Here is a 25132-nt window from a genome sequence, read left to right as displayed (position 1 = left end):
TTCTGTGTTGCTGCCAAGGAAAAAAATAATACTTGGTTGTATTCAGGTGGTCACAAGGCCATTGAGCTCAACTGAAGGAAGGCTTTAATATATAATCTCTGTCTCGCATTTTTATCTTTATATTGTGGCTTATGGTGACTAAGCTGGATTGAAGGCGACCTTGTTAGCAAAATGAGAATTTAGAGGATGACCTTCCTGCTTCTTAGTTGGATAATAAATAACTTAGTATTGGATATGCTTCATTTTGTGAAGTTTGTGAACTTATTTAATTATTTATTTGCATCCCACCGTTATTATTTTTACAAATAAAAATCAGGTGGCAGACATACCCAACACACCTTCCTCCCCCTGTTTTCCCCACAACCAGCCTGTGAGCTGGGCTGAGCTGAGAGTGACTGGTTTTCATGGCTAAGGCAGGACTTGAACTCGCGACCTCCTGCTTTCGAGTCTGGTGCCTTCACCGTTAGATCCAACTGGCTCTCATTGGGAGCAGGTTATATTCTGGTAGCAGAAGGACTGGCTTTTGAGAGTTCTTGGAGGCTAGAGTCTGTTCTGCAGGATCATAAGTATTAACTCAAATACATGGCTTTGCTAACCAAGTGGCAGATTATAGGTAGAGAGGGGGGAGGAGAGAGAGAGATTAGAGAGAGAGAGAAAGAGAGAGAGAAGATGGATAGATTAGAGAGAGAGAGATGATAGATTAGAGAGAGATGAGAGAGAGAGAGACAGAAAGACAGATGCTTATACAAAAGAATCTTAAAATTTTAACTGATCAACTGTGTCAAAAGTACGGAGGGCTCTAGATTATGAATTGAGCCCAAAATTTCTATTACCAAGTGAATTGTGCCTCATTTTATGACTTTTTGCCATAGTTGTGAAGTGAATCCTGTTGTACTTAAGTGAATCTGCTTCCCCCCCCATTCACTCTGCTTGTCAAAAGCTGTCTGAGAAGGTTACAAATGGGGATCACATTTGACCCCAAGACAGTACAATTGTCATAAATAGATGCCAGTTGCCAGGCAACCAAATTTTGATCACATGACCATGGGAACGCTGCCACGGTCATAAGTGTGAAAACTAGTCGTCACTTTTTTTCAGTGTGGTTATAACTTCCAACCACCACTAAAATGAATGGTTGCGAATTCAGGATTGCCTATAAGAAAAATCATTTCATGCATATTAAAGAGGATACGAAATGTGATTTAAAATTGGTCGTTATCAAAGAAGAGAACACAAATAGTCCTCGACCTTACAGCCATCACGACACCTCTATGGTGATGGGAACACCATGTGTTTGTTCCCTTCCTAGCCGGCTTCCGACAAGCGAAGTTAAATGGGGGGAAGTTGGATTTGTTAAACAACCTCATGGTTTGCTTAAAAACTATAGTGATTTCCTTAATTTTTCTCGGTTAGTTACAACACAAAAGGTTGCAAATTCAGGGTGCATCATTTACCATTCTTAGCAATGGAAATTCTAGTCCCAACTGGTCATAAGTTGAGGACTCCCTATAATATCTGGAGTCATGGCTGTTTGGGCTTACGCTCAGACATGCATGACCTACAGGGGCGGGCTTCAAAAATTTTAGCAACTGGTTCTCTGCCCGGTTGTAGGGTGGGCGTGGCCATGGTGGGCGTGGCCTCGTCAGCCTCCTGCATCACGGCTGGGGGTGTGTGCGTTTTTGCTCTCCATGGGTTCCGGAGGCTTTGCTTGAGCCTCTGGGAAGGCAAAAATGGCCTCCCCCGGGCTCCGGAGGCTCTCTGGAAGCTGGGCCCATTTCCGGCCTTCCCAAACTCCCAGGAGGCCCGTTTTTCGCCATCCCTGAGCCTCTGCACATGCCCTGCACTTACCTGCATCCAAAACGGGCCGCGTGGGGACTCCTGGGAGAGGAGGGGTGGGTGGGGCCAGCCAGGAGTGGGATTTGGGGGTCCTCTGAACTGCACAGATTCTTAGCTAGGGGCTCTCCCCAACCCCTACGAACTTCCAGCAGCCCAACCCTGATAACCTACAAATTTCTACAAGGCGATGTTGTCCATCTTCTTATCACTGTAAATCATTGATCCTCACATCCACAAACAGACCCAAAGTCTGGCACTCAGACCTCCCTTTGCCAGGAAAACAGTTACAACAAGTCAGCTATTGCTTGGCCCTTCCAACAAAATATTTCAAGCGTTCGAAGTATTCCATTCACAAGCACCAGCAGGGTTTTTGAGGCTGGAAGGGCCCTCTTCCAAACGATACGAGAAATGACCGGATGAAATGGAAGAAAACCACAGCCGTAAATCTGAGTGTTGTTGTGTAGGGCATGAATTGTCACATTGGACTGAATTGGCTTTTTTCAAAGTGTTACGGAGATTTTTGTCCACAGTTTAATTCACTGGCCAAAGTCCACAATGACTAAGATTCCCAAACCTAGATTGCAATCTTATATTGTTAACAGATTAACAGAGTTGGAAGGGGTCTTATCGTATTCAGCAGGTTCTGACCAGTTCTGGAAAACCGGTAGCGGAACTTTTGAGTAGTTCAGTAAAATCGGCAAATCCCACCTCTGACTGGAGATGTTACAGTATCTTTCCCCTGCCACGCCCACCAAGCCACGCCCACAGACCCGGTGGTAAAAAAAATTGAATCCCACCACTGGATCTTACAGGTCATCTAGTCCAACCCCCCGCCCAAGCAGGAGACCCTACACTATTTCTGACAGATGGCAGTCCAGTCTCTTCTTGAAAGCCTCCAGTGATGAAGCTCCCACAACTTCCGAAGATTGTTCCAGTGGTTGATTGTTCCCACTGTCAAAAATTTTCTCCTTATTTCCAGGTTGAATCTCTCCTTGTTCAGTTTCCATCCATTATTCCTTGCCTTTGGGTGCCTTAGAAAATAGCTTGACCCCTTCCTCTCTATGGCAGCCCCTCAAATATTGGAAGACTGCTATCATGTCTCCCCTGGTCCTTCGCTTCACTAGACTAGCCATTCCCAGTTCCTGCATCATCATATGTTTTAGCCTTTCCTTTCCATGTCCCAACCAGACTAAATTCAAAAGTCTGTTTTATTTTATTGTTTATTTTTTAAAAAGAGATTGAGTAGGAAAGTATGCAAATTTCCCTAATCCTTGATCACAGAGGAACGAGGTTCTGTTCATGCTTTTTCTCACATATCACACACAGGATGCATGTAAGGGAGATCAGAGCATTTCTCATGCTTGTAGACTCATTCTTGACTTTTCTGCCCCACGTCTATCACAATCTCACCTTTTTACTCTCTTCTCCTGATTTCTCTTCCAAAGATATGAATGAATAAATGAATGACTGCACAGTATGAATATAATATAATGGAATGGAATGGAATGGAATGGAATGGAATGGAATAGAATAGAATAGAATAGAATAGAATAGAATAGAATAGAATAGAATAGAATAGAAAATATGGAATGGAATAGAATAGAATGGAATGGAATGGAATTCATTATTGGCCAAGTGTAGTTGGACACACAAGGAATTTGTCTTGGTGCAAATACTCTCAGTATAAATAAAAGAAAAGATACATTCGTCAAGAGTCGAGAATCATAAGGTACAATACTTAATGATAGTCATAGAGTACAATAAGCAATCAAGTCATACTAGGAAACAGTCCATGTAAATCGTTAGGATACAAGGGACAAAGTTACAGTCATCCAATCACAAGTGGGAGGGGATGGGTGATAAGGAGTGATGAGAAGATTAACAGTAATAGTAGTGCAGACTTTGTAAATAGTTGGACAGTGTTGAGGGAATTATTTGTTTAGCAGAGTGATGGCATTCAGGGAAAAATTGTCCTTGTGTCTAGTTGTTCTAGCTAGCTGTGCGTACTCCCTTTGCGGTGGCTTTTTGGGGAAAGCATTTCATATATTTTTCCCCTGAATGGTTGTAACAGGTTTCTCATCTGAGGCAGAAAGCAGGAATGGAGCTAATGGCCGTGTGTGTGTGTGTGTGAGAGAGAGAGAGAGGGGAAGAGGGAGAGGGCAGCCTGTGTTTTCCTTGTGCTCCATTTGTGGTTTGTTGCCTTGCCAAGGGTGACCTACTCTGATTTGGCTCTGGTGGAGCTGGCAGCTGTCCACTTTGAGTCTCTGCGAAAGGCTCTTTCGTGGTAGGCGAAGGAGCGGAGAACGCAGGAGAGGAATGAAAATTGCAGTTAATTAAGAAAGTGAGGTGAGCATGACATGCTCCTATCCCTCGCTGTTTCCTCCTTATGGCAAGACAGGGCTGTCGATCACAGTCATTAAAAAAGAACCAAATTGCTTCGGTCAAGATTCTTGTCCTATGGATTTGTCAAAAAAAGCCAACTAGGAGGGCACATTTGAAAGGAGCTACCCCAGGGTGAAAAAAGATCAGATCGTCTTTATACAGGTAGTCCTCAACTTACAACCACAATTTATCATGCGGATAAGCGAGACGTGTTAAGTGAGTTAGACGGCTTTTCTCACCCCGTTTGTTAAGTGAATCGCTGCAGTTCTTAAATTAGTAAACACTGTCGTTAAGTGAACCTGGCTTTTTCCGTTGACTTTGCTTGTCAGAAGGCCGCAATGTGTCCTAAATGTGAGCCAGTTGCCAAACACCAGAATGTAAATCACGTGAGCACGGGGATGCTGCAATGGCCATAAATGTGAAAAGTGGTCATAAGTCACTTTTTCAGTTCCGTTGTTATTTTGAAGGGTCACTAAATGAACTGTTGTAAGTCAAGAAGTACCTGTGTAAATTTTTGCTAATGTTATACTTGGCAAGCTGAAGCATTTCTGAGTAAAGTACTACAATATAACCCAGGGATGTCAAACTCAAGGCCCTCAGGCCAGATCTGCCCCATGTGGTGCTTAGATCTGGCCCACGGAGCCAACCCTGGAACCAGCCCACGGTGCCTCTGCCAGAGAAAACTGAGCTCGTGAGGGGAGCCCTCCCGAGCTCCATTTTTGCTGGCAGAGGGTTGCAGGAGGCCATCGCAGCTAGAAACGGAGCATGGGATCCAGGGGTCGGATTCTACCAGTTTGCACCTATTCACTAGAACCGGTTGTTAACATTCTAAGCAGTTCGGAGAACCGGTTGTTAGAAGAAATTACTGGGCTAATCCTGTAAGGAAGGCAGGAAGGAAACATTCTGGTGTTGCTTACAGAAACTGCCTCTCCGTTAACCCTTATTACATTCTTGGCAGGACTAGACTTCCTGTCTCAGGAACGTCTCTGGAGTTTTTTTCCCCTCCTTTGCTAGTACTTTGATTGTGTGGAGTGACCATTCAAAGTTACAATGGTACTGAAAAAAGTGACTTATGGCCATTTTTCACACTAACGACTGTTGTAGCATCCCCACAGTCATGAGAGGCCAGGTGAGGAGATGCATGCCTCGATGTGAGTGATGTTGAGTTGGCCATGCCCAGCCTGTCACATGACTACCAAGCCATGCCCACCAAGTAAGCCACACCTCGGTTGTTAAAAAAATTGAATCTCACCCCTGACGGAATCCCATTTTCGGTGGCAGAGGGTTGCAGGAGACCATCGCAGCCAGAAACGGAGCACGGGATCCCGTTTTCGCTGGCAGAGCGCTTGGGCTGCCATTGGCACCCTCAACACGAATGATGTCGAGCTGGCCACGCCCACCCAGCTTGACATCACTTGTGTCAGGGGTGCCTGTGGTGGCCACACCCACCCCAACCCCCCGAGGTCAAACACAACCCTGATGTGGCCCTCAGTGAAATCAAGTTTAACACCCCTGATATAACCTAAAATGTTGTGCTATTGATGTGTTGGCATACTGCCTCATATACCCTATAGTCCCAGACAGATCAACCAGCAAACGTTTAAGAGCTAAGTTAAAATACAGTCAGAAGCAAAGTTTCCTTCCTGTTATTAAGTGGCCCGTCTTGGTATACAGATTGACCTAATTGTAGGATTTCCTATTTGTCTTCCCCTTGTCACAGACCTGTGAGTTTGCACACAACCCGAAGTGTCTGAGCTGTCAGGTTTTATCAATCTACTATCTCCACCCCCCAGCCTAGATGAAAATGGAGTGATTTTCAATGAAACAATTTTCTCCTTCAAAGAGTTTGCGGTAGTGATTTAATTCTTCTGACAGCTGAACATCTCTGTAACTAAATTCTTAGTCCTTTTTTCCACCTCGATCAATAGCGAAGATTTATAAAGGGGAAAGTTTCTTTCACACAGCTCAACTCCTGGTGACGTCATAGATGTGCCCATGGAGATTTCTTGGCAAGGACTACCAAAGCGACTTGGAATTTTTGTTTTATTTCTCTTTCTAACCTAGAATCTGGGATTTCCGGATGGACTCCATCCAAGTACTAACCAGATCAAACTCGGTTTAGCTTTTGTGCCCAGGCCACCAGATGCTCACCAATTCTGTGCATTTAGAACATAAATTATATATCATGAGTACTATCCAAAGCATGTTTTAAAACATCAATTACAAATGGGCATTGGTTCTGAAGCACAATTCCTGCTCAGTGTTGTTTTCCATTCCGCATACCCAGCATTTGAACGAAAGAATTTTAGAAGAAAAAGAAGAATGTTACAAGAAACTGCCTTTGACAAACAACTTTTATTCAAAAATTCATAATATAAATAACACTATTTAACCAACTTGGAAAATGATACAACAAAACAGGTCGGTGCTTTTGCTTGTTATTTCTATCATGAAAACTGAATTATAGAAGATCCGTGTCTCTGAAGGCGTGCTGTAAAGTTTTAACACTTCCTTAGTGCCTGCCAACAGATTTTAAAGAAGACTGTATTTTCAATTTTTTAAAAAAACCAAATAATCAGTGAAAAATACTTGGTGGCCACCTCACTTTTCCCCAATGTGTGTCGCAGGCAAACACGCATGTTTAACCCACCATTTATCGCTCCCAGGAAAAAAAATCTGAGAAAGACCTGGTTCATTGTTTTCCACTTGGCAGTTGGACTAATTAAAGGCAAGCCAAACGGATTGCTAGCATAGCTGAAGGGCCGCTCTAGTGCCCTTCTGCTGACCTTCAGATGGAAGGTAAAGTAAAGGTAAAGGTTCCCCTCGCACTTACATTGCTAGTCGTTTCCGGCTCTAGGGGGCGGTGTTCATCTCCATTGCAAAGCCGAAGAGCCAGCGCTGTCCGAAGACGTCTCCGTGGTCATGTGGCCGTCATGACTAAACGCCGAAGGCGCACGGAACGCTGTTCCCTTCCCACCAAAGGGGTCCCTATTTTTCTACTTGCATTTTTGACGTGCTTTTGAACTGCTAGGCTGGCAGGAGCTGAGACAGGTAACGGGAGCTCACTCCATTATGCGGCGCTAGGGATTCGAACCGCCGAACTTCTGACCTTTCCGATCGACAAGCTCAATGTCTTAGCCACTGAGCCACTGCGTCCCTTTTTCAGATGGAAAGAGAGGATTAAAGTTTAAGGCCTTCCAACATGTGTCTCCAACGTTTCTTATTTTGTCCGTGATTTAATTTACATTTTACAATTACATTTTGATCTCATAGAATCATAGAGCTGAAAGGAACCTCAGAGATCTTCATTGCTCGCTAGCCAAGGCAGGAGACCTTATACTGGAGGTCCCCAAACTTGGCAACTTTAAGACTCCAACTGGCTGGAGAATTCTGGGAGTGGAAGTCCACAAGTCTTAAAGTTGTCAAGTTTGGGGACCTCTGCTTTATACCATCCCAATCAAATGGTTTTCTTATTTTTTTTCCCTTAAAACCTCCAGTGATGGAGCACCCACAAGTTCTGTAGACAAGCCATGACACTCATTAGTTCTCACTGTCAGGAGGTTTCTCCTTAATTTCAAGTAGGATCTCTCTCTTTGATGAGCTTTCACCCATTTCTTCTTGTCCTGCCCTCAGGTGCTTTGGAGATGAAGACAGCCCCCTCTTCTCTGTGAGAACCCCTCAAGTAGTCACCCCTAGCCTTCTTTCTCTCTGATAGACTTAGACATACCCGGTTTCCTTCTCTGCTCCTTGCATGGTTCACTCTCCAGATTAATATTAGTGGATCTCCACAGTGAAGAAAAATTCTGGTGAAACATTTGTTGTTGGAAAAGAGAGTTTTAGGAAAGGAGGGTTCAAGAACCCCTGTTTTTGAAGTACCTATGAGTCAGTTCAGATCCTTAGCCCATTGCTATCTGTGTTTTGATGTCAAAGTGGAGATTGTCTACTAACCCTTTTTGATTCCACCTATCCTGGTTGTCCTACCACTTCTTCGATCACCTTGGACAGAAGGTGCATGCCAGCTAACCCATTTGTTCAGGTCAGCATTCAGTGTCTTCTTTGTCAAGATGCAGCTAACGTCCCTATTGTGTGGGTAGGGTGTGGATCCTCCCCATCGAGTCAGTTTACATATTCAACTCTTAGTCATCCCAGGCAATATAGATGCTTATGGCCCTGCCTTTGCCACTCGTCACACGATGTGCTGCCTCATGCGCTTTGTAATGTGGGCTTCGTCACAGTCACCTCAGAAACAGATTACGTGAGCATAATCTTCCTCCCTGGCATGGCATCTCCTCCTCCTCCAGCTATACTTAAAATATAATCCTATTTGTATTGGTGTGGTGGGATTTTTTTCCCCCCCAGTAGAATGTGTCTATGTCAGATCTAGGCATGAGGAAATGCTGTATGACTCTTTCATCTGTTCTATTATGAGTAATTAAATTATTATTTAAAAGAAGTCTGGACTTAGTGCTTACATCAGAGTTACGTTAACAGTTCATGAACAACAGTATGCAATGGGATATGAAGCCATTGCATAGCGTTCATGTGCTGTTAAAGTAATTGGCAGCTTTCAAAATACTGATGTTGGTAGCCCTGTACTGTGCCATTTTAGGATTTCCCAAAGGCAGGGGGCTTTGTTTACTCCAAAAAGTTAGGATATAGTGATGTGTGCAACTCTTCTTCAGTCAGGGATCAGGGAAATATCATAAGATAGTTAAAATATTTCCTGGGTACCCATGAAATAGATACATGGTTAGTAAACAGAATAAAATGGTTAGCAAAGTCAAGACGTGCTTCAGTGACAAAGACTATTTATTTTATTAATTTTCTACACTGTCTATCTCACCGAAGTGGTTTACAAAAAATAGTTGCTGGTAAGAATCAGAAGGTAGTTGTGTTAATGCATTCCTATCAAGACCAAGGTAACTCCTTGATAGCAATTCAGAAGTTGTCTCATCATATCCTCTCCACACACAAGTGGTCCTTGAGTTACAATCGGTTGTTCAGCAATCATTCAGAGTTATGACCGACCCAAGAAAGGGGACTTACGATCTGGTTGTAGATTTCCGATGGCTGCAGTCATATGACTGAACTTCTGGTGCTCAACATGTCTGCATTCATGGTGATTTGCAGCTGATTTGCAGAAACCCTACAAGATTCTACTCTATATCTGTGGTTTGCGCCTGGGATGTGCTAAACCTTTCACGGTAGAAGAGCGTTGGGGTTTACCTCTTAAAATCTTAAGGAAATTGTTTTTTAAATCAGCCATTAAACAAATATGATGCATGGAGGGCCAAAAATAAGACAGGTGATTCCATTTGTATGTGTCAAAGGGCTATATTCCCAGCTTTTATCTGAAATATAATATTCTCCACTTCCATTTCAATGTTTGTGTTGCTAGATCACAACCAATTCAACAAAATCAGTGGTCATCCCAAAGGTGCTTTTCAAAAGGCAATTGGACTTTCTTTGTTCTTTTACCCCTTGAAGATGTTTCACTTCTCACCCAAGGAGGCTTCTTCAGTTCTGACTGAACAGTGGGGAATCAGTGGTCCTTGGAAAAATTAGCCAATTATGACTAACATTACACGGAAAAGGACAAATATATCATTGTATGTGGCAGATATCCTGAAAACTATTATTATTCCGTGGAAGGAATTTCCCAGGGACTCTCCTGAACAGCCCGTTCTCTTATGTAAACTGTAATAGTGGGAAGTCAATAAAATAATTTTCTAAAATATTTAGCCTCCTTTTAATGGATTAGAGGTTTGTGTTTTCCTTTATTAGGAATTTTGTGACATGTCTTAAATCTTTTGATCTCTGTTCACTAGATACCGATGAATCAGCCTTCTCTTTTGTAATCTTTCTGATTTCTGTAATAATTCTGGGAATTGCATGTAAAGATCGAAATCAGACCTAATGGCACATTTAATGACACGATTGTGACATGATTTAGAAATAAGAGGTGAAGTAATGCAGTGATTAATTCCGTCTTGTCATTGGGGCTAAAATATCCCATGTGTTTCTTCTGTCATCGCCTTCATTTATTACTATGTAAATGGGTAATGAAAATTCCCAAGACAATTTGCAATGGCTTTCCACACCCTATTCCTGCTGTTTCTTATTGTATGCAAAAGGGGAAAATCCTAGCATTAGCACTCCCTATTCTAATTATGTTCATTCACGAGCTACAGCTTCCTTTTTCAAATCCGCTAAGATTCTTGCATAATTCCTTTTTGCATCTGCTCTTTAAAGGAATGGGTGTTTTATTTTTAACCATGTCAGAAATAGAATAGAATCGTAGGGCTGGAAAGGATTTGCGCCAAGATGTGAGTTTGTTGTCCTCAAAATTGGGCTCTTGCTTGGTGTCGAAGCTGATAAGTTACCGGACGCAAAGTGTGATACAATATGCTTTTATTTTGGTACCAAGATATAAGGACCCTGGTTCGAAAGATAACCAAAGGCCTCAATGAGAATTTTACAGCAATTTTTATAGTCAAGGGGTGGTCTCATTCAGCCCTTTGCCCTTCCCCTAACAATGCATGCATAACAGATAAAATTGATTGGTTATTTGGATCTCAGCCCCCTATAGAGCTAAATGTCGCGTCATCTGTTTTTCACCCCAAGGTCACGGGTATCTTGCAAAGTGTCCTAGTTTCATGTGCCAGCTACGTGGTTTTTGGGGTTTTTCATATAAGCAAGCTATTCTTGGGCCTAATATCCTGGCTAGTGGTTTAAGGTGCTAACTTCTGCCTCGCTAAGAATGTGCAGTTCCAACCTCTTTCCTATTGCAGAGCAGCTCAAGGTAGCTCCCTCACTCCCTGCGACCCCCCCTCCTTCCACAGAGAAAAGGAAAAGCAGTTTTAAATCTTTATCTGAGACAGCACCCCCACTCCCACATGACCCTCCTCCTTCTGTAGAGAGGGACAGGAAGGAGCAAGGCTGCTTAAGACAATAGGAAATATGAAGACAATAGAAAATGTATCAGAATTCATATTCCTTTTTCTCATGTCCATTCCATCCATACCTGGATCCTATCTCCACATATGACCCTTCATCTGATCCCCAGGGCCAACTATTTACATACATTCCATCATCTGATCCTTCAAGTCCTCATACTATCCTGGGCAAATAAATGGTTGTCCAATCTTTTCTTGAAAACCTCCAGTGATGGAGCAACCCACAATTCCTGTTCCACTGATGAATCGTTTTCACTGTCAGTAATTCTTCCTTGTTTCTCCCAAATCCATAAACAGAAAGTGAAATATTTTTTTTAAAGGCTGTTGTGAAATTTCCCATTATTATTTTTTTGAGTCATAGCTCACCTGTAGGGAGATAAGCCAAATGTCCTTAAGGCAACAGGTCAGGACAACTCAAGTCAGATCCATAGGTCTTCAGTTAGACTGATAGAACTTTGCTTTCAATGTTGGTTAAGGATATTTCAATCTTGCCTCTCCCCCAAGTTGTGATTTCAAAGGATAGCAGTTTTTAATTACACTTCCAAGTCTAGTAAAAGAAGAAAATAAGAGCTGGAAAGGTTCATTGGGTCATCATGTCCAACTGTGTAGCTGAAGAAGAAATATAATTGAAATTCAGTTGAATGCAATGGAGATCTCCACAGGAAACAAACATGGTATTTCAATTAGTAAATTTCAGGTAAACAGTGTTCCTCAACCTTGGCTACTTCTAAGATGTGTGGACTTGAACTTTCAGAATTGTGCAGTCAGCTATGCGTGAAATCAAGCAAAAGTAAGCTTAGTTTAGGAAGGAATTAATTTTGGAGTGTGTGGTGTATGGAGTGTGTGGTGTGTGTGTGTGTGTGAAGAGAGGGGGAGAAACTCACACCAAAATTATCTCTTTTTTGGCTATGGTAGAAATAAAATTTCTATTTTTTTTTATAAAAGTAAAGTAGAAATAAAAATTCTACTTTCCAACTGATGCTTGAATCAAACTGGCCCATCACCAGATTTTAATTACTGACGGACCCAAAGGTAACTAAAGGTAGCACAGCTACACATTCTTGTACATTATTCGGCCTACATGAAGTTCTAGATTTTAAATCTAGATTCCATAAAGCAACGAGCAACTCCTGAATTAATTTTGACATGAAACGGGTGTCATTTCCTTGAAGCTGCTATGTTAAGTATACAAGGAAACAACAAGGCAAATCTCTTTCTCAAGAAATGAAACCCTTTTAGGTGAGACACGTTTCAACATGAGCCTTGTCACACAACTTTGAAAGAACAATGAGTTCTCAACTAGAAGCGAAACAAATCTCTTCTTCTGCTCTAGTATTATTTAAAAATAATAATAACTTGCGAGCATAGCATGGATAATAGTTCAGCCAGAGTTCTTTATTGTAATGGGAGAAAATTAAGCTCAGTTCAGAAAGTGAAATTAGCTTTCACTGGATGGTGCCCAATTTTTAAATCCTTGTTTTCCTTCCACTATTATTCTGACACAGGCTATTGTTAGTGTGGCTTCTAAGACTAGAAGTCAACCCACATTCCTTCAGGGGGAGAGATGAATGCTTCAGGTCACGTCCAAATTAGCTTTTCCCAGCCCCTCCCTTATTAGTTGAGTCATCTTGACCAAAGGGCAGAATAGAGAAATCAGTGACATAAGGCTGGGGAAATCATGGGGGCTTTAATATTCCCACCAGCCTCTGATTAAAGTTGAGAATCCCCAAGAATCTGAAAGCCCAGCAGAACTAAAGCAGAGGAACAGATGATATTCATAGAGTCCTGTTTCTGGAGAAATAAGTAAACCATTTCAGCCGGATATTGCATGAATGTTTAATTTATTTTTATTTGCTTTATGCAAGTCAAATCTAATTGTCTCTGTCTGTGCCTCTTTATATAACTTACAGAGCTGAGCCTTTAAACTTCAGCCTTCAATCCATCAATAGGGCTCCTGAACACACCGAACTTTCTCTAGAATTTTCCTGTATTCCGCAATATTAAATTATTTGAAACATCTAACCGGTTTCTTCTTATAGAGGCTTTGGAGGCAAAGACTGAGCCATTTCTGGATCTGCATTTCTTTCTGTGTTTTCTTTTAATCTGCTGAAAAACTTTGCAGTCTGTCTGCTTTATCATTGAACATTGCCATTTTTGAGTATTGAAAAGAATGTTTACCAGTCTTGTTCCATCCTTTTTATACTATATTTGATTTCATTTATTTCATGTGAGATCGAGTGATTTCTCACAGGAAAGCAAAGAAGGGCTGAATCCCTCTAGCTAAGGCCCCACCCTCCAAAACTCCAAGACCAGGGGGTGCACTTCATTAGTTGTTATACTTTTTCATCCCTAGAAAGACAGGACAGAGCTATATGCAGTGGTGGGATTCATTTTTTTTTTTACTACTGGTTCTGTGGGTGTGGCTTGGTGGGCATGGCAGGGGAAGGATACTGCAAAATCCCCATTCCCTCTCCACCCCACTAACCTGCTTGCCAGCTCCGTTCTCCTGTGCAGGGCAACAAAAGAAGACCCAGCCAATCAGCTGGGACTCAATGGGAGGCAGAGATTAGATGATGGGCGGGGCCAGTCAGAGGTGGGATTTGCCGGTTCTCTGAACTACTCAAAATTTCCACTACCAGTTCTCCAGAACTGGTCAAAACCTGCTGAATACCACCTCTGACTATGTTACATAATTGGGTTTCGGGGGAAAAGGTATCTCAACCTATCACAGTTGTAAGTCGCAGTGATCATAAAGCAGGTCATTATGTGATGGATTTCAAAAATCAGTCATTGTGCAGGGTGCCAAGATGTCTGACTGCCTGGGCAGCGTTTATTCTTTTATACCATTTTTACAAGCAAGGAAGAGTAGCATAGATACAGCATTTGGATTGGAGAATAGATACCACATGGGTGAAACCTCCCAACCACATTGGTACAAGCTCCCAACCAATCCTTAAGAATAGTGGTGATGTTAGTAAAATGAGGTCACCTATAAGTCCGGAAAGTCTCGGACTTTCCAACCCAAGATAGAGAATGAGATCATGCAATAACAAAGTGGCCCCTATAGGTTGAACACTGCAGTTTGCTGCTAGCGCCATCTACAGGATCTCAGTAGCTACTACAATTATGTGACCAATCCGATTTTACTACCTTTATTTGAGGTGCTCATCAAGCCATAATTTTTTTTGCTAAAAATCAGGGGGTTTGGGCAAAAATGGAAAATGCAATCCCAGGGCTACAAGACATTGTAAAGAGCTGTAAAAATTCAGGAGGTGGCACTGGAACCTCAGAACTAGGATGTAAGTACCTTTTGAGGGCCCTTCGTAACTTTGAATAGTTGCTAAGTGCCCAGTTGTAAGTTGAGGTCTACCTGTACTTAGGATGTACTGACTAAAATGGGCCAAGGATGGTGACAGATACTCTGCCTGTGGCAAAGTTGTGATTAAGATTGATTAGTGACCATGGATTCACTTGATGACTGTCCTGAATTTACCCTCTCTTTCTTTTATTAGAAAACGTAGTGTTGAAAGCCTCAGTTGACCAGAGGATGGTGGGTAGGTAGAGATCAGTATCTGTTGACCCATCCCTGGTGACCTTGTTGACTTGGAATGTAAGAAGTTGTTCTACCTCTTTTCAGCAACTTCTCAGCCTTGAGGATTTGTGTGGCTGAATTTGGATTTTAGCAAGATAATGGTTGCATTCAGCAGAGAGAGATTTAGAGATAAGTTTGGCAAATCCTTTTGACAGTTAAGGATCAACATTTTCTGACAGAATAGAATATAATTCTTTATTAGCCAGGTGTAGTTGGACACACAAGGAATTTGTCTTGGTGCAAATGGTCTCAGTGTACCTAAAAGAAAAGATACATTCGTCAAGAGTCAACGAATCATAAGGTACAACATTTAATAATAGTCATAGGGTACAATAAGCAATCAAATCATACTAGGAAACAGTTAATAAAAATCGTAATGATACAAGTGACAAGGTTACAGTCATCCAGTCACAAGTGGGAGGCGATGGGTGATCAGGAGTGATGAGAAGATTAATAGTGATAGTAACACAGACCTTGTAATAGTTCTTTGTTCACTTTTGGAAGGAAAGTTATTCACCAAACGAGATACGATGTGTCTTCGGTAATACAGTGGTGTTTTTTTTTTAAAGGGATGTTTTTCTTCATTTATCATTACTTGTATATTTTTAATCTTACACTAGGAACTCTTTTGAATCCAGCCTTTCCTGGATTCTTATAATGCATCTCTTTCTATTCTTCTCAGTCCACCTTTACTCCTCGTGTATTGTTCCAAATACAAAACGAAAACATTCAGGGCAGGAGCACTGGTATTGGGTGGGTGGGTGGGTGGGAATGGAATGTGGGGAACTCTAAGGACATCAGTAGCAGTAACTCAGGAGAACAAGGACAAGATAGAAGAGGGAGTCAAGCTATTGTCCAAAGCACCTAAAGGCAGGACAAGAAGCAATGGATGGAAACTAATTAAGGAGAGAACCCTGAACTAAGGAGAAATTTCCTTACAGTTAGAACAATTCATAAGTGGAACAACTTGCCTCCAGAAGTTGTAAATGCTCCAACACTGGAAGTTTTAAAGAAGAGATTGGATAACCTTTTGTCTGAAGTAGTGTAGGGTTTCCTGCCTAAGCAGGGGGTTGGACTAGAAGACCTCCAAGGTCCCTTCCAACTCTGTTACTTTATTCTGTTCTATTCCTCATCCACACAGCAAGAGATACTTTAAAAATGAGGTTAATATTAGAAATTGATCAAACTTATAGCAATACCAATAGCACTTAGACTTACATAGTGCTTTATAGTGCTTTAACAGCCCCCTCTAAGCAGTTTTCAGAGTCAGCCTATTGCCCTCAACAATCTGGGTTTAATCTGGTGTTAAATCATTTTTTAGCCCCATAACAACTTCTTTCCCCAAGGACAATGTCTAATCCTTTTTGGACCAGAAAATATTTATTTGTTGAATATATCACTAGCTTCACCCGATTCTCAGCAGTTTTCAGTCATAAAATTAACAAACCAAAAAAGAATACAGTAAAAAAAAACCACAATGTTGTAGCTCCCATCCTCGCCATATATGCACAATTAGTTGTGACAACTAATGAATCTTTAGGTTGCAAATGATTTCTTTTTAAGGCATTTCTCAACAATTTTAGCAACAGTTAAACAGGTAGTCCTCGACTTACAGCCACAATTGAGTCCCAACGTTTCTGTTGCTAAGCAAGACAGTCGTTGAGTAAATTTTCCCCATTTTACAACTTTTCTTGCCACACTTGTTTAACTGGATCACTGCAGTGGTTAAGTTAGTAACCCTGTTGTTAAGTGAATCTGGCTTCCTGATTCACTTTGCTGGTCAGAAGATGACCCCATGACCCCTAGGACACTGCAACTGTCATCAATATGAGTCAGTTGCCAAGGGTCTGAATTTTGATCACGTGACCCCCAGGGGGATGCTGCAATGGCTGTCAGTGTGAAAAATGGTCATAACTTGTAACTTTGAATGGTCGCTATATGAATTGTTGTAAGCCAAGGACTACCTATACTGTCAGATCCTCAGGATCCCCAATAGGTTTCAATTTCTTGTTTTTAATAAATTTTATTAATTTTCTATTTATTATATTTCTTAGTGCTTGATCAACACCGTGTTGTCTGGGTATTTAAATTGCTTAACAATACAAATTCCCTTCTTACTCTCCACCCCTTTTTTTCAATCCACTGGAAAAACATTTTCCATTATTTGGTAATATTCTGTGTCTTCTTTCCAGTTTTGTTTTCAATGTAAGTCTGTCCATTTCTGCACAACCTTAATATCTTCTTTATTATCTCTCCATCTTGCGGTGCTTCTTCGTTTTTCCAACATTGTGCAAAAATAATCCTCGCTGCTAAGACTGAAACCTGTTAAGGTTTCGATTTCTTGGTAGTGAGGAATCCCATGCTTTGTACCGCGTGGGACAATGGTGGGATTCAATTTTTTTTACTACTGGTTCTGTAGATGTGGCTTGGTGGGCATGGCAGGGAAAGGATACTGAAAAATCCCCATTCCCTGCCCACCCCACTAACCTGCTTTCCAGCTCTGTTCTCCTGTGCAGGGTAACCAAAGAAGACCCAGCCAATCAGCTGGGACTCAATGGGAGGTGGAGAATAGATGGGGGCGTGGCCAGTCAGAGGTGGGATTTGCCGGTTCTCCGAACTACTCAAAATTTCCACTACCGGTTCTCCAGAACTGGTCAGAACCTGCTGAATCCCACCTCTGCCGTGGGATAAAGAGTGCAGGAGAATTCTCACCTAGAGAAGGTGTTTGTGAAGATACTTTGGTGCCAAGCCATGTAGAGCTACAAAGATTGAAAATTGCCTCTTTCCATTTCCAGAGTTGTTGGATCTTGGGTAAGGATATATTTGCTTATGAATAGAGCTAGCTATCTCTTAAGTGCTGACATCCACTGAGGGATATTAAGGAAGGTGGGGGCTGCTCTCCGGGAGCAATTTTCTCCATTTTTCATTCAGGGAAAGATAATATTCTGCCTCTTTAATATTTCTCAAAATATTTCATTCTTCTAGGAGAGGGATGGGTGGTAACTTTCTACAGTTGCAAAAAGCAAAAAAAAAGCCAAACCCCCAAACAATGACAATTTGACATCTTTCAAAATAACGTTGGAAAGTTTCACGAGCTGTTTCAACACATTCCAGAACATAAAGTCAAAGGTTATTTATTTGGAACAAATTCTATACTTACAGGACATCTTCAGGGCAATGTTTTTGAGGCCCTGTCCCTCACTGGATTTCCAGTTTGGGGACGGATTCAGATCAATAGCGCAGGTTCTAACGGGGCATTTTGAGTTTGTTTTTTTCTTTTGCTTAAAGAGAGATAAATATGATGGCAGCATTATGCTTAAAGGGTGCCAAATCAGGTGCCAAAGATGGTCATTTGTAGGATGCCTGGCATGGATTTTGGTTGGTGGGCAGCTGGCTTCCCAGCCTGGCTCTCTTTAGTGATTAAATCACTGCTTTTCAACCATTCTGTGCTGAAGTCACCCTTTTTGCAACAACCAACCAAATGATGAAATCCTGGACATTGGCCAAGAATCCTGTGGGGGCTTCAGGCCGGTTCTCGCCGACATCATTGTTGGAAAGAAGTCAGGAATGACAGAAGACAGCTAGTCTTCCTCCAGCTGTGCCTGGGGAAGAAATAAACACCCATGATAGTCAAGCCTCATCTATTAGGAAAATTTCACACGATCATTTTAGAGACCGTTCAGTTTAATTCTTAAAACTGCGACTGTTTGAAAAATGTGTTGGCTTTTACGATCTAAGTGTTCCTTTCTAATCTCTTATTTAAAATGCACGGGAAAAGATTGTGTTCGTTTACACGCTGGGAGCTTTTGGGGTGGAGGGTTTAAAAAAATTGTGTAAAGAGGAGTGGGGTTTAAGATACGTAGTGACCACTGTAGTGACTTTTTAACCGCTTGCTGCAGATGCTTCACTGTGTATGGAAAGAAACCCTTTAAATCAGGAGTCCCCAAACTTGGCAACTTTAAGACTTGTTAAGACAGATATTCTAGGAGTTGAAGTCCACAAATCTTAAAGTTGCCAAGTTTGGAGAGCTCTGCATTAAATCAATACTTTATTTCGGGGAAGCCCCGGTCCATTCTGCTAATTTTAGAGGTTCCAGCTGAATGAAGTTGCAGTACTGCTCCAAGTTTCATGAATGGGTGAAATGCCTGCTCTTGTATATGGAAGCTTTAGGTGGCCTTTATTTATTCTATTCCTAGAGAAAAGTATCAATGTCTAGGATAGCTATTTTTTGTCCCTGGAGATTATCCCTCTGGACGTTAGGGGTGAAGATCAGGTTTTGCTTTTACAGCAGTTTAAGATGAGAGCTGCATTATTCAACAGTGGCCAGGATGAAGAACAGCATTAATTTTCATCAATTTTATGAAAAGGCTGAAGGTTTTGTGAACTGCAGGTCTATTCTTCAGATCCGTGGAGGGGCTAGACTGGTGCCCAGATCTCCCGAAAGCTTCTGTCCTTTCAATAAAACTTGGTTAGTCTGATATTCGATTTCCAAAATTTTCTTATGTAATTTTTGGTTAAAATTTTCTTGTTTATCATTTGGTGCATATATTGCTATTAGTTTGATACCTGCGCTTCACTACAAAACTATGTGGTCGGGCTTAGTTTTGGGGGAGGGAAATAAGGGGAGGGAAAATCTGCCTCTGCCTACCAGCATCCATCAATATTCATCTGGCTAGCGTCCTGTCAGTGTGAGAAAGTTGAGGGCTGTTTGGAAACTGAAAGAATATTTGCTGTGTGAGCAAGGAGAGAGCAAGGAGCCTGGGCGTGGCTTAGCTCAACTGTTCTGTGAAACTAAAACTGAAACTCCTCTCCTCTGCTTGTGTTTGGCATTTGGAAGAGATTTCTTTTCAGGTGGGGAGGGGGAGTAGAACTCCTTAGCATCAGAGCGTATTAATAATAATATAGAAAATACTAATGCTCTGGTGGTCATTTGGAAAAATCCTTTCTTAGTAGGTACCTAGAAGCCAAGACGAATATACATGTCAAATTTCAAGTTTGTAGGCTTTACGGTTCTGGAGATTTTGTGATGATGCATGAGTGGTATTTTGCTTTTATATATATATATTATCAAAATCTTTTTTTGTTTAGTTATTATTTCCACCATCAAAATTCTTCCTTCTTCATCTGAATATATCTGTTTAGAATCCAATGATTCTTTTATATATCAGACTACTACTCTCTCTCTCTCTCTCTCTCTCTCTCTCTCTCTCTCTCTCTCTCTCTCTCTTGCTGTGCAGATGTAAAATATAGTTTCCCCAATTTGGGGGTATTCTAAAAATTTATAGCTGTTTCTTTACGTGTGTTTCTTGTAAACCAATTATTTCTGTGTCCAATTTTCATAATGGTAAAAAAAAAAAAAATCTTCCTTTAGAAGGGGAATTTAATCCATTTACACTCATTGAGAGGGTCCCCTTTCTTTTCTCCATTTTGCTTAGTTATACTTAGGATTTGGTTTCCTTGTGGTTCTTTTAGTTGGTCTGAAAAGGGGCTACCAGATTCCTCCATACGGCAGGCATCCCAGATGTTGCCTTTTTTGCTTTCTACCTTTCCTCCCTGAGGAACACATGGCAAGTGTTAATCAAGCTTGGCTGCGATGCCACCGTGCACACACACACACACACACACACACACACATATATATATACACACACACACACCTTTGGGGGTTGCCAGAGAACGGGGCCCCTGCTCTTACAACCAGAGTGGGAGCAAACGAAGGGGAGGCAGGGCTGGGATTTAGAGAGTCTCATCTCACTTCTTGTTGGTTTTTGTTTCCTTTCTGTTTGCCTCGTTTCTGTACAGGCTCCTAGGCTGCTCGAAGGAGACAACCAACGATGGGGGAACAAAGATAGAGAATGAGGTAATGGCAGGAGCATCTGAGAAGGATCTTTTGTGAGAGAGCGAAATGGCGACTCCGTAGCCCAAGATGAATGGCTTCTGAGGGGCGTCTTTGTGTGGCACGGCTGGACGGGGCATTTCTCTCTAGAGGACCCTCCGAAAGAGAAAATGGATCTCCCTTTCCTCTTGCCAGTCTCCACCAAGATGACCTCATTCATTTGGAGGACAATGGAGAGTCTGGGCCTTTAAGTTCATAGCCATTACCTCATCGTCTTCGTGGGGGCCGCAGATTAAAAAGCAAAGCCTTGCTCCAGTTCAAGCGCCTGTGGTTGTCATGGCGGATGAAATGAATGGTGCTCAGCTCATCCCCGGAGAGAGGCTGGTGACTTGGCTGGAAAGCAGCATGGAGAAATTGCTCCTGATTGACAGCCGCCCCTTTGTGGAATACAACATGTCCCATATCTTGGAGGCCATCAACATCCATTGCTCCAAGCTCATGAAGCGCAGGTTGCAGCAGGATAAGGTGCTGATCACCGAACTTATTCAGCATTCGGCAAAACAGAAGGTGAGGCGCTGGGAAGCAGAGGGTGGGTTTTTCTTTTTGAGGGGTGGGAGAATACATTTATAGATGATGGACAGAGTTGGGAATTGGCAAGAGATCAACCAACCAGAACAGATCTGGAAGAAACCTTTGAGCTCTTCTAGTCCAACTCCAAGCCCAAGCACTTATACAATTTCAGACAGGTGGGCTGTCCAGTCTTTTCTTAAAAACCTCCATTGATGAAGCACTCACAACTTTGTTCCATTGGTTAATTGTCCTCACAGTTAGGAAGTTTCTTCTTAATTCCAGGTTGCTTCTCTCCTTGATTAGTTTCCATCCATTCTTTCTTGTCTTTCCTTCTGTTTTTTTTTTTTTTTAAATAAGTTGATCCCCTTCTCTTTATGGCAGCCCCTCAAACACTGGACTACTGTTATCATGTCAGCCCCAGTCCTTCCTTTCTCTAGGCTAGCCACACCCAATTCCTGCCACCCTTCTTCATACGTTTTCGTCTCCAGGCCTGTAAACGTCTTAGTTGCTCTTCTCTGCCCTTTTTCCAAAGTCTCAACAACTTTATTTTTATTTTTTTGTAATGCTGTCAGATGATGCTGTGCAGGTCTGGCACAAATGATTCTTAAGCAGAATCAAGAGTTTTCTTGATACCGGCCTTATCCTGAGCATCGCTAACAACAATTTGCTCTCAATCCTGAAAAAAATGTGGCTACAATGGAAAGGTAAAATAAACACTCTTGGGAGGAAGAGTTTGATGTTTTATGAACTGAAATAGCCGTTAGGTTTAGCCTTTTCTTTTGTCACTTAAAAAAAAACAAAAAACAGTTCACCTCGGGTTAAGCGGATCGCAACTTGTGGCCCTGCCGATACAAACACGAGCGTCCATCCGGTAGAGAAGCCACAGATGACGCATTTGATCTCACTTGACCCCCTCACTCCCCCGAGGATGCTTGTGGACGCCAGTCCCCCACAGAGTCAGAGAAATTTGTCTCGGAGTGCATGAAATCCCCATTCCAGGCTCTCTGGCAGACTTAGCATATTAGGCCTTCAAAGACGAGTGTGCTTTATTTTAACCCGGTTTTTGTTTTGGCCACGATCGTCTGAATGAGTCATAATTTGCAATGAGATCATAACATTGCTTTGCTGTCAGCTAGCGCAACCACAGCGATTTGGTTTACACGTCCAGCCGAGCCAAAGCTTAACAATTGGCAGATTTAGCCCAGTGTGAAAATCAGGGCTATATTTCACTTAATTAATTCATTACACTTGCATCCCCCATTCTTCTGTCAGATTGTGCGCTCGAAATAGCTAACTTTTGGTAGAAGGCAAAATTTAAAACAGTAGGAAAACAATAAAAGGCATAAATTAAAACCAACGTCAACCCCAATCATCCTGCATCCCTGCACTGTTCGGTATTTGCCAAACAGTAAATAAGATTCTGCTTCATTTTTAGTGTTTCAGAATGATCAAATTATGGTCTCCAAATATTCATTCTGAAAGACGTTATTCTCCTAAATAATCTTGCTTTCTTTTTGAATGCTGTTACATGTTCCCAAAGCTCATTGGAGCAATGTATATTTCTTGGAATTATAGCTGAAGAACGGTAATTGAGTTTAGAATTTCCATCATTAAATGATGCATGAATAAAGTGCAACATCACATAACTGCGTGATAGAAACTACAGCATTTCTGGTTGCCGTTGTTAAGCACAATGTCCCCTTGTCATCTCCTCCCAGTGTTCTCATTGGTTTTACATGTAAGAAGCCAACCAAGAAGGCTGCAAATCATGATCACATGACTGTAGGACACTGAGGATCAACACAGCACTAGCAATACCAATAACATTTAGACTTATATACCGCTTCACAGCCCTCTCTAAGTGGTTTACAGAGTCAGCATATTGTCCCCAACAATCTGGGTCTTCATTTAACTGAATTCAGAAGGATAGAAGGCTAGCCGGTGAGAATCGAACTGCTGGCAGTTGGCAGAGTCAGCCTGCAATACTGCATTCTAACCACTGCGCCACCAGGAAGGAGAATGAGAAAGGGAAGGAGGGAGGGAGGAAGGAAGGAAGAGCAATAGCACTTATATACCACTTCACAGTACTTTGCAGCCCTCTCAAGGCGGTTTACAGAGTCAGCCTATTGCCCCCCCAATAATCTGGGTCCTTATTTTACCCACCTCGGAAGGATGAAAGGTTGAGTCAACCTTGAGCCTGGTGAGATTTGAACTGCCAAATTGCAGTCAGCTGGCAGTCAGCAGAAGTAGCCTGCAGTACTGCATTCTAACCACTGCGCCACCACGGCTCATATGTAATACAAGGACTGGTCCTAAGTACCACTTGTTTAGCACCATCTTAGTTTGAATGGTTTCTGAATGAGTCTTCATTGAGAAAGGGCTACCTAGTATACAGAAAGCATTTGTCAGGTGTTAAGAATCAGGACTCCATGTTACATTCCAGTCAAACTGATTTATTATTCAATCCTGTATACAAGAATCCAGTCAACTAAAAGCCAGCAATAAATTGTGCTAGATAAGAGTCAACAGAATTCAAGAAGGGCTGGACTTAGACTGTTGGTAACAACATAAACATTCCAGGCTAATTCTTCTCTTGCCTCCACCCTCCGCCTTTCCTTCTCCCACACTTTTACTGCTCCCCAAGGAATTCAATGACTAAATTTGCCCATTGAAGTAAATCCAGGATCCGTATCCCCTTTTGCACTTGTAGGAACGTATCATTGGGCACTCTCACAAAACAGTGGCTCTGGTGGCCTTGGCCACTTTTCACCAGGAGGCAAATAAATCACATTGTTTTATGAGCTTACCCTGAAGACAGCTTGGTTTCATAGTAACAATCAGTACAGCACGAAATTGCCAACATTAGGTAGCAATAAAACATTGTTGATAAGAAATATTGTTGTTTTTTTCCCTGGAAACATGAAACAATTTTGTGCTGATGCCAGCAATGATTATATGCTTCAGGTATTATGTAATCCAACTGTCAAAAGCAAAAGGATAAGAACTGGCCAGTTTTCCAGTTGAATCTCTGCAAGATAATGAAAGTTCGGGGCCCATATATCTTTGATACATCATTCCTGGTGCTACAGCCCCAGGCAAAATGCTTGGGTCTTTTTCTAATATTCCAGCCTTAGCATATTTTTCTGTGTTGAGAAAGAAGCCAGAAGTTGGGAAACAAGAGGGATTAAGAACCATGGTGGTACAGTGGGTGGAATGCAGTATTGCAGGCTAACTCTGCCCACTGACTCAAGGTTGACTCAGCCTTCCATCCTTCCGAGGTCGGTAAAATGAGGACCCAGATTGTTGGGGGCAATATACTGACTCTGTAAACTGCTTAGAGAGGGCTGTAAAGCACTGTGAAGCGATATATAAGTCTAAGTGCTATTGCTGTTGCTTGAAATCATTCCTGTTTGAGACAGGAAATGTGTACAGTAATAGTGTCATCCAGAAAAAACCATGGCAGAAAGGTAAAATTTGGACTACATTGAAAACTATTTCTTGTCTCTTCTCCCTGGCTTGTCTTAGGTTGAAATCGATGGCAAACAGGAAGTCGTGGTGTATGACCAAAGCTCAACAGATCTGGCTACTGTCCCTCCCGATTCCTTCTTGTGTCTCCTGCTGAGAAAATTGGAGAAAAGCTTCAGCTCTGTTCACCTGCTTGCAGGTAGGATTCGCGGCTGAACACCTGAGCAAGGACACAAGGGATTGCACCAGTCACTCCAAAGAATAAGCGCGCATAACTTCTGGCACTGAACTTGTTTTGCCGAGCTGTGTCCTTCCTTTCTCTTTTCAATTTGAAGAAAATGCTAATCTTAGCCAAGTGGGCTATTATGGCAGTTCAGAAAGAACATGGAATGGATCTGGCTTTCCCCTGCTTGGCATTAGGTGCAGCAGATTAAAAACTAGGGATAGGCTTTTCATATTCTGTTATTCTAACCTACAAGCAGGGGTGGGATTCGA

At 42.0% G+C, this 25132-nt stretch overlaps 1 protein-coding gene across 1 annotated transcript in view; it reads left to right on the top strand.

Annotated features, from left to right (window-relative positions):
• The window catches only part of DUSP16 (dual specificity phosphatase 16), a 53761-nt gene that overhangs the window by 5836 nt on the left and 22793 nt on the right, over positions 1-25132 (top strand). The window contains exons 2-3 of the mRNA XM_087969533.1: positions 20569-21169; positions 24698-24836. Of these exons, the coding sequence (XP_087825659.1) occupies positions 20939-21169; positions 24698-24836 (370 nt within the window). The 5' untranslated portion in view covers positions 20569-20938. The remainder of the gene's footprint in view (positions 1-20568; positions 21170-24697; positions 24837-25132) is intronic.

This window comes from Notechis scutatus, chromosome 6, assembly GCF_049901735.1.
Source record: "Notechis scutatus isolate UNSWTSFEM ecotype Mainland chromosome 6, rNotScu1.2, whole genome shotgun sequence".
Lineage (NCBI taxonomy): Eukaryota > Metazoa > Chordata > Lepidosauria > Squamata > Elapidae > Notechis > Notechis scutatus.
Note: the sequence above shows the minus strand (reverse complement) of the source record. Positions and strands in the feature narration are given on the sequence as shown.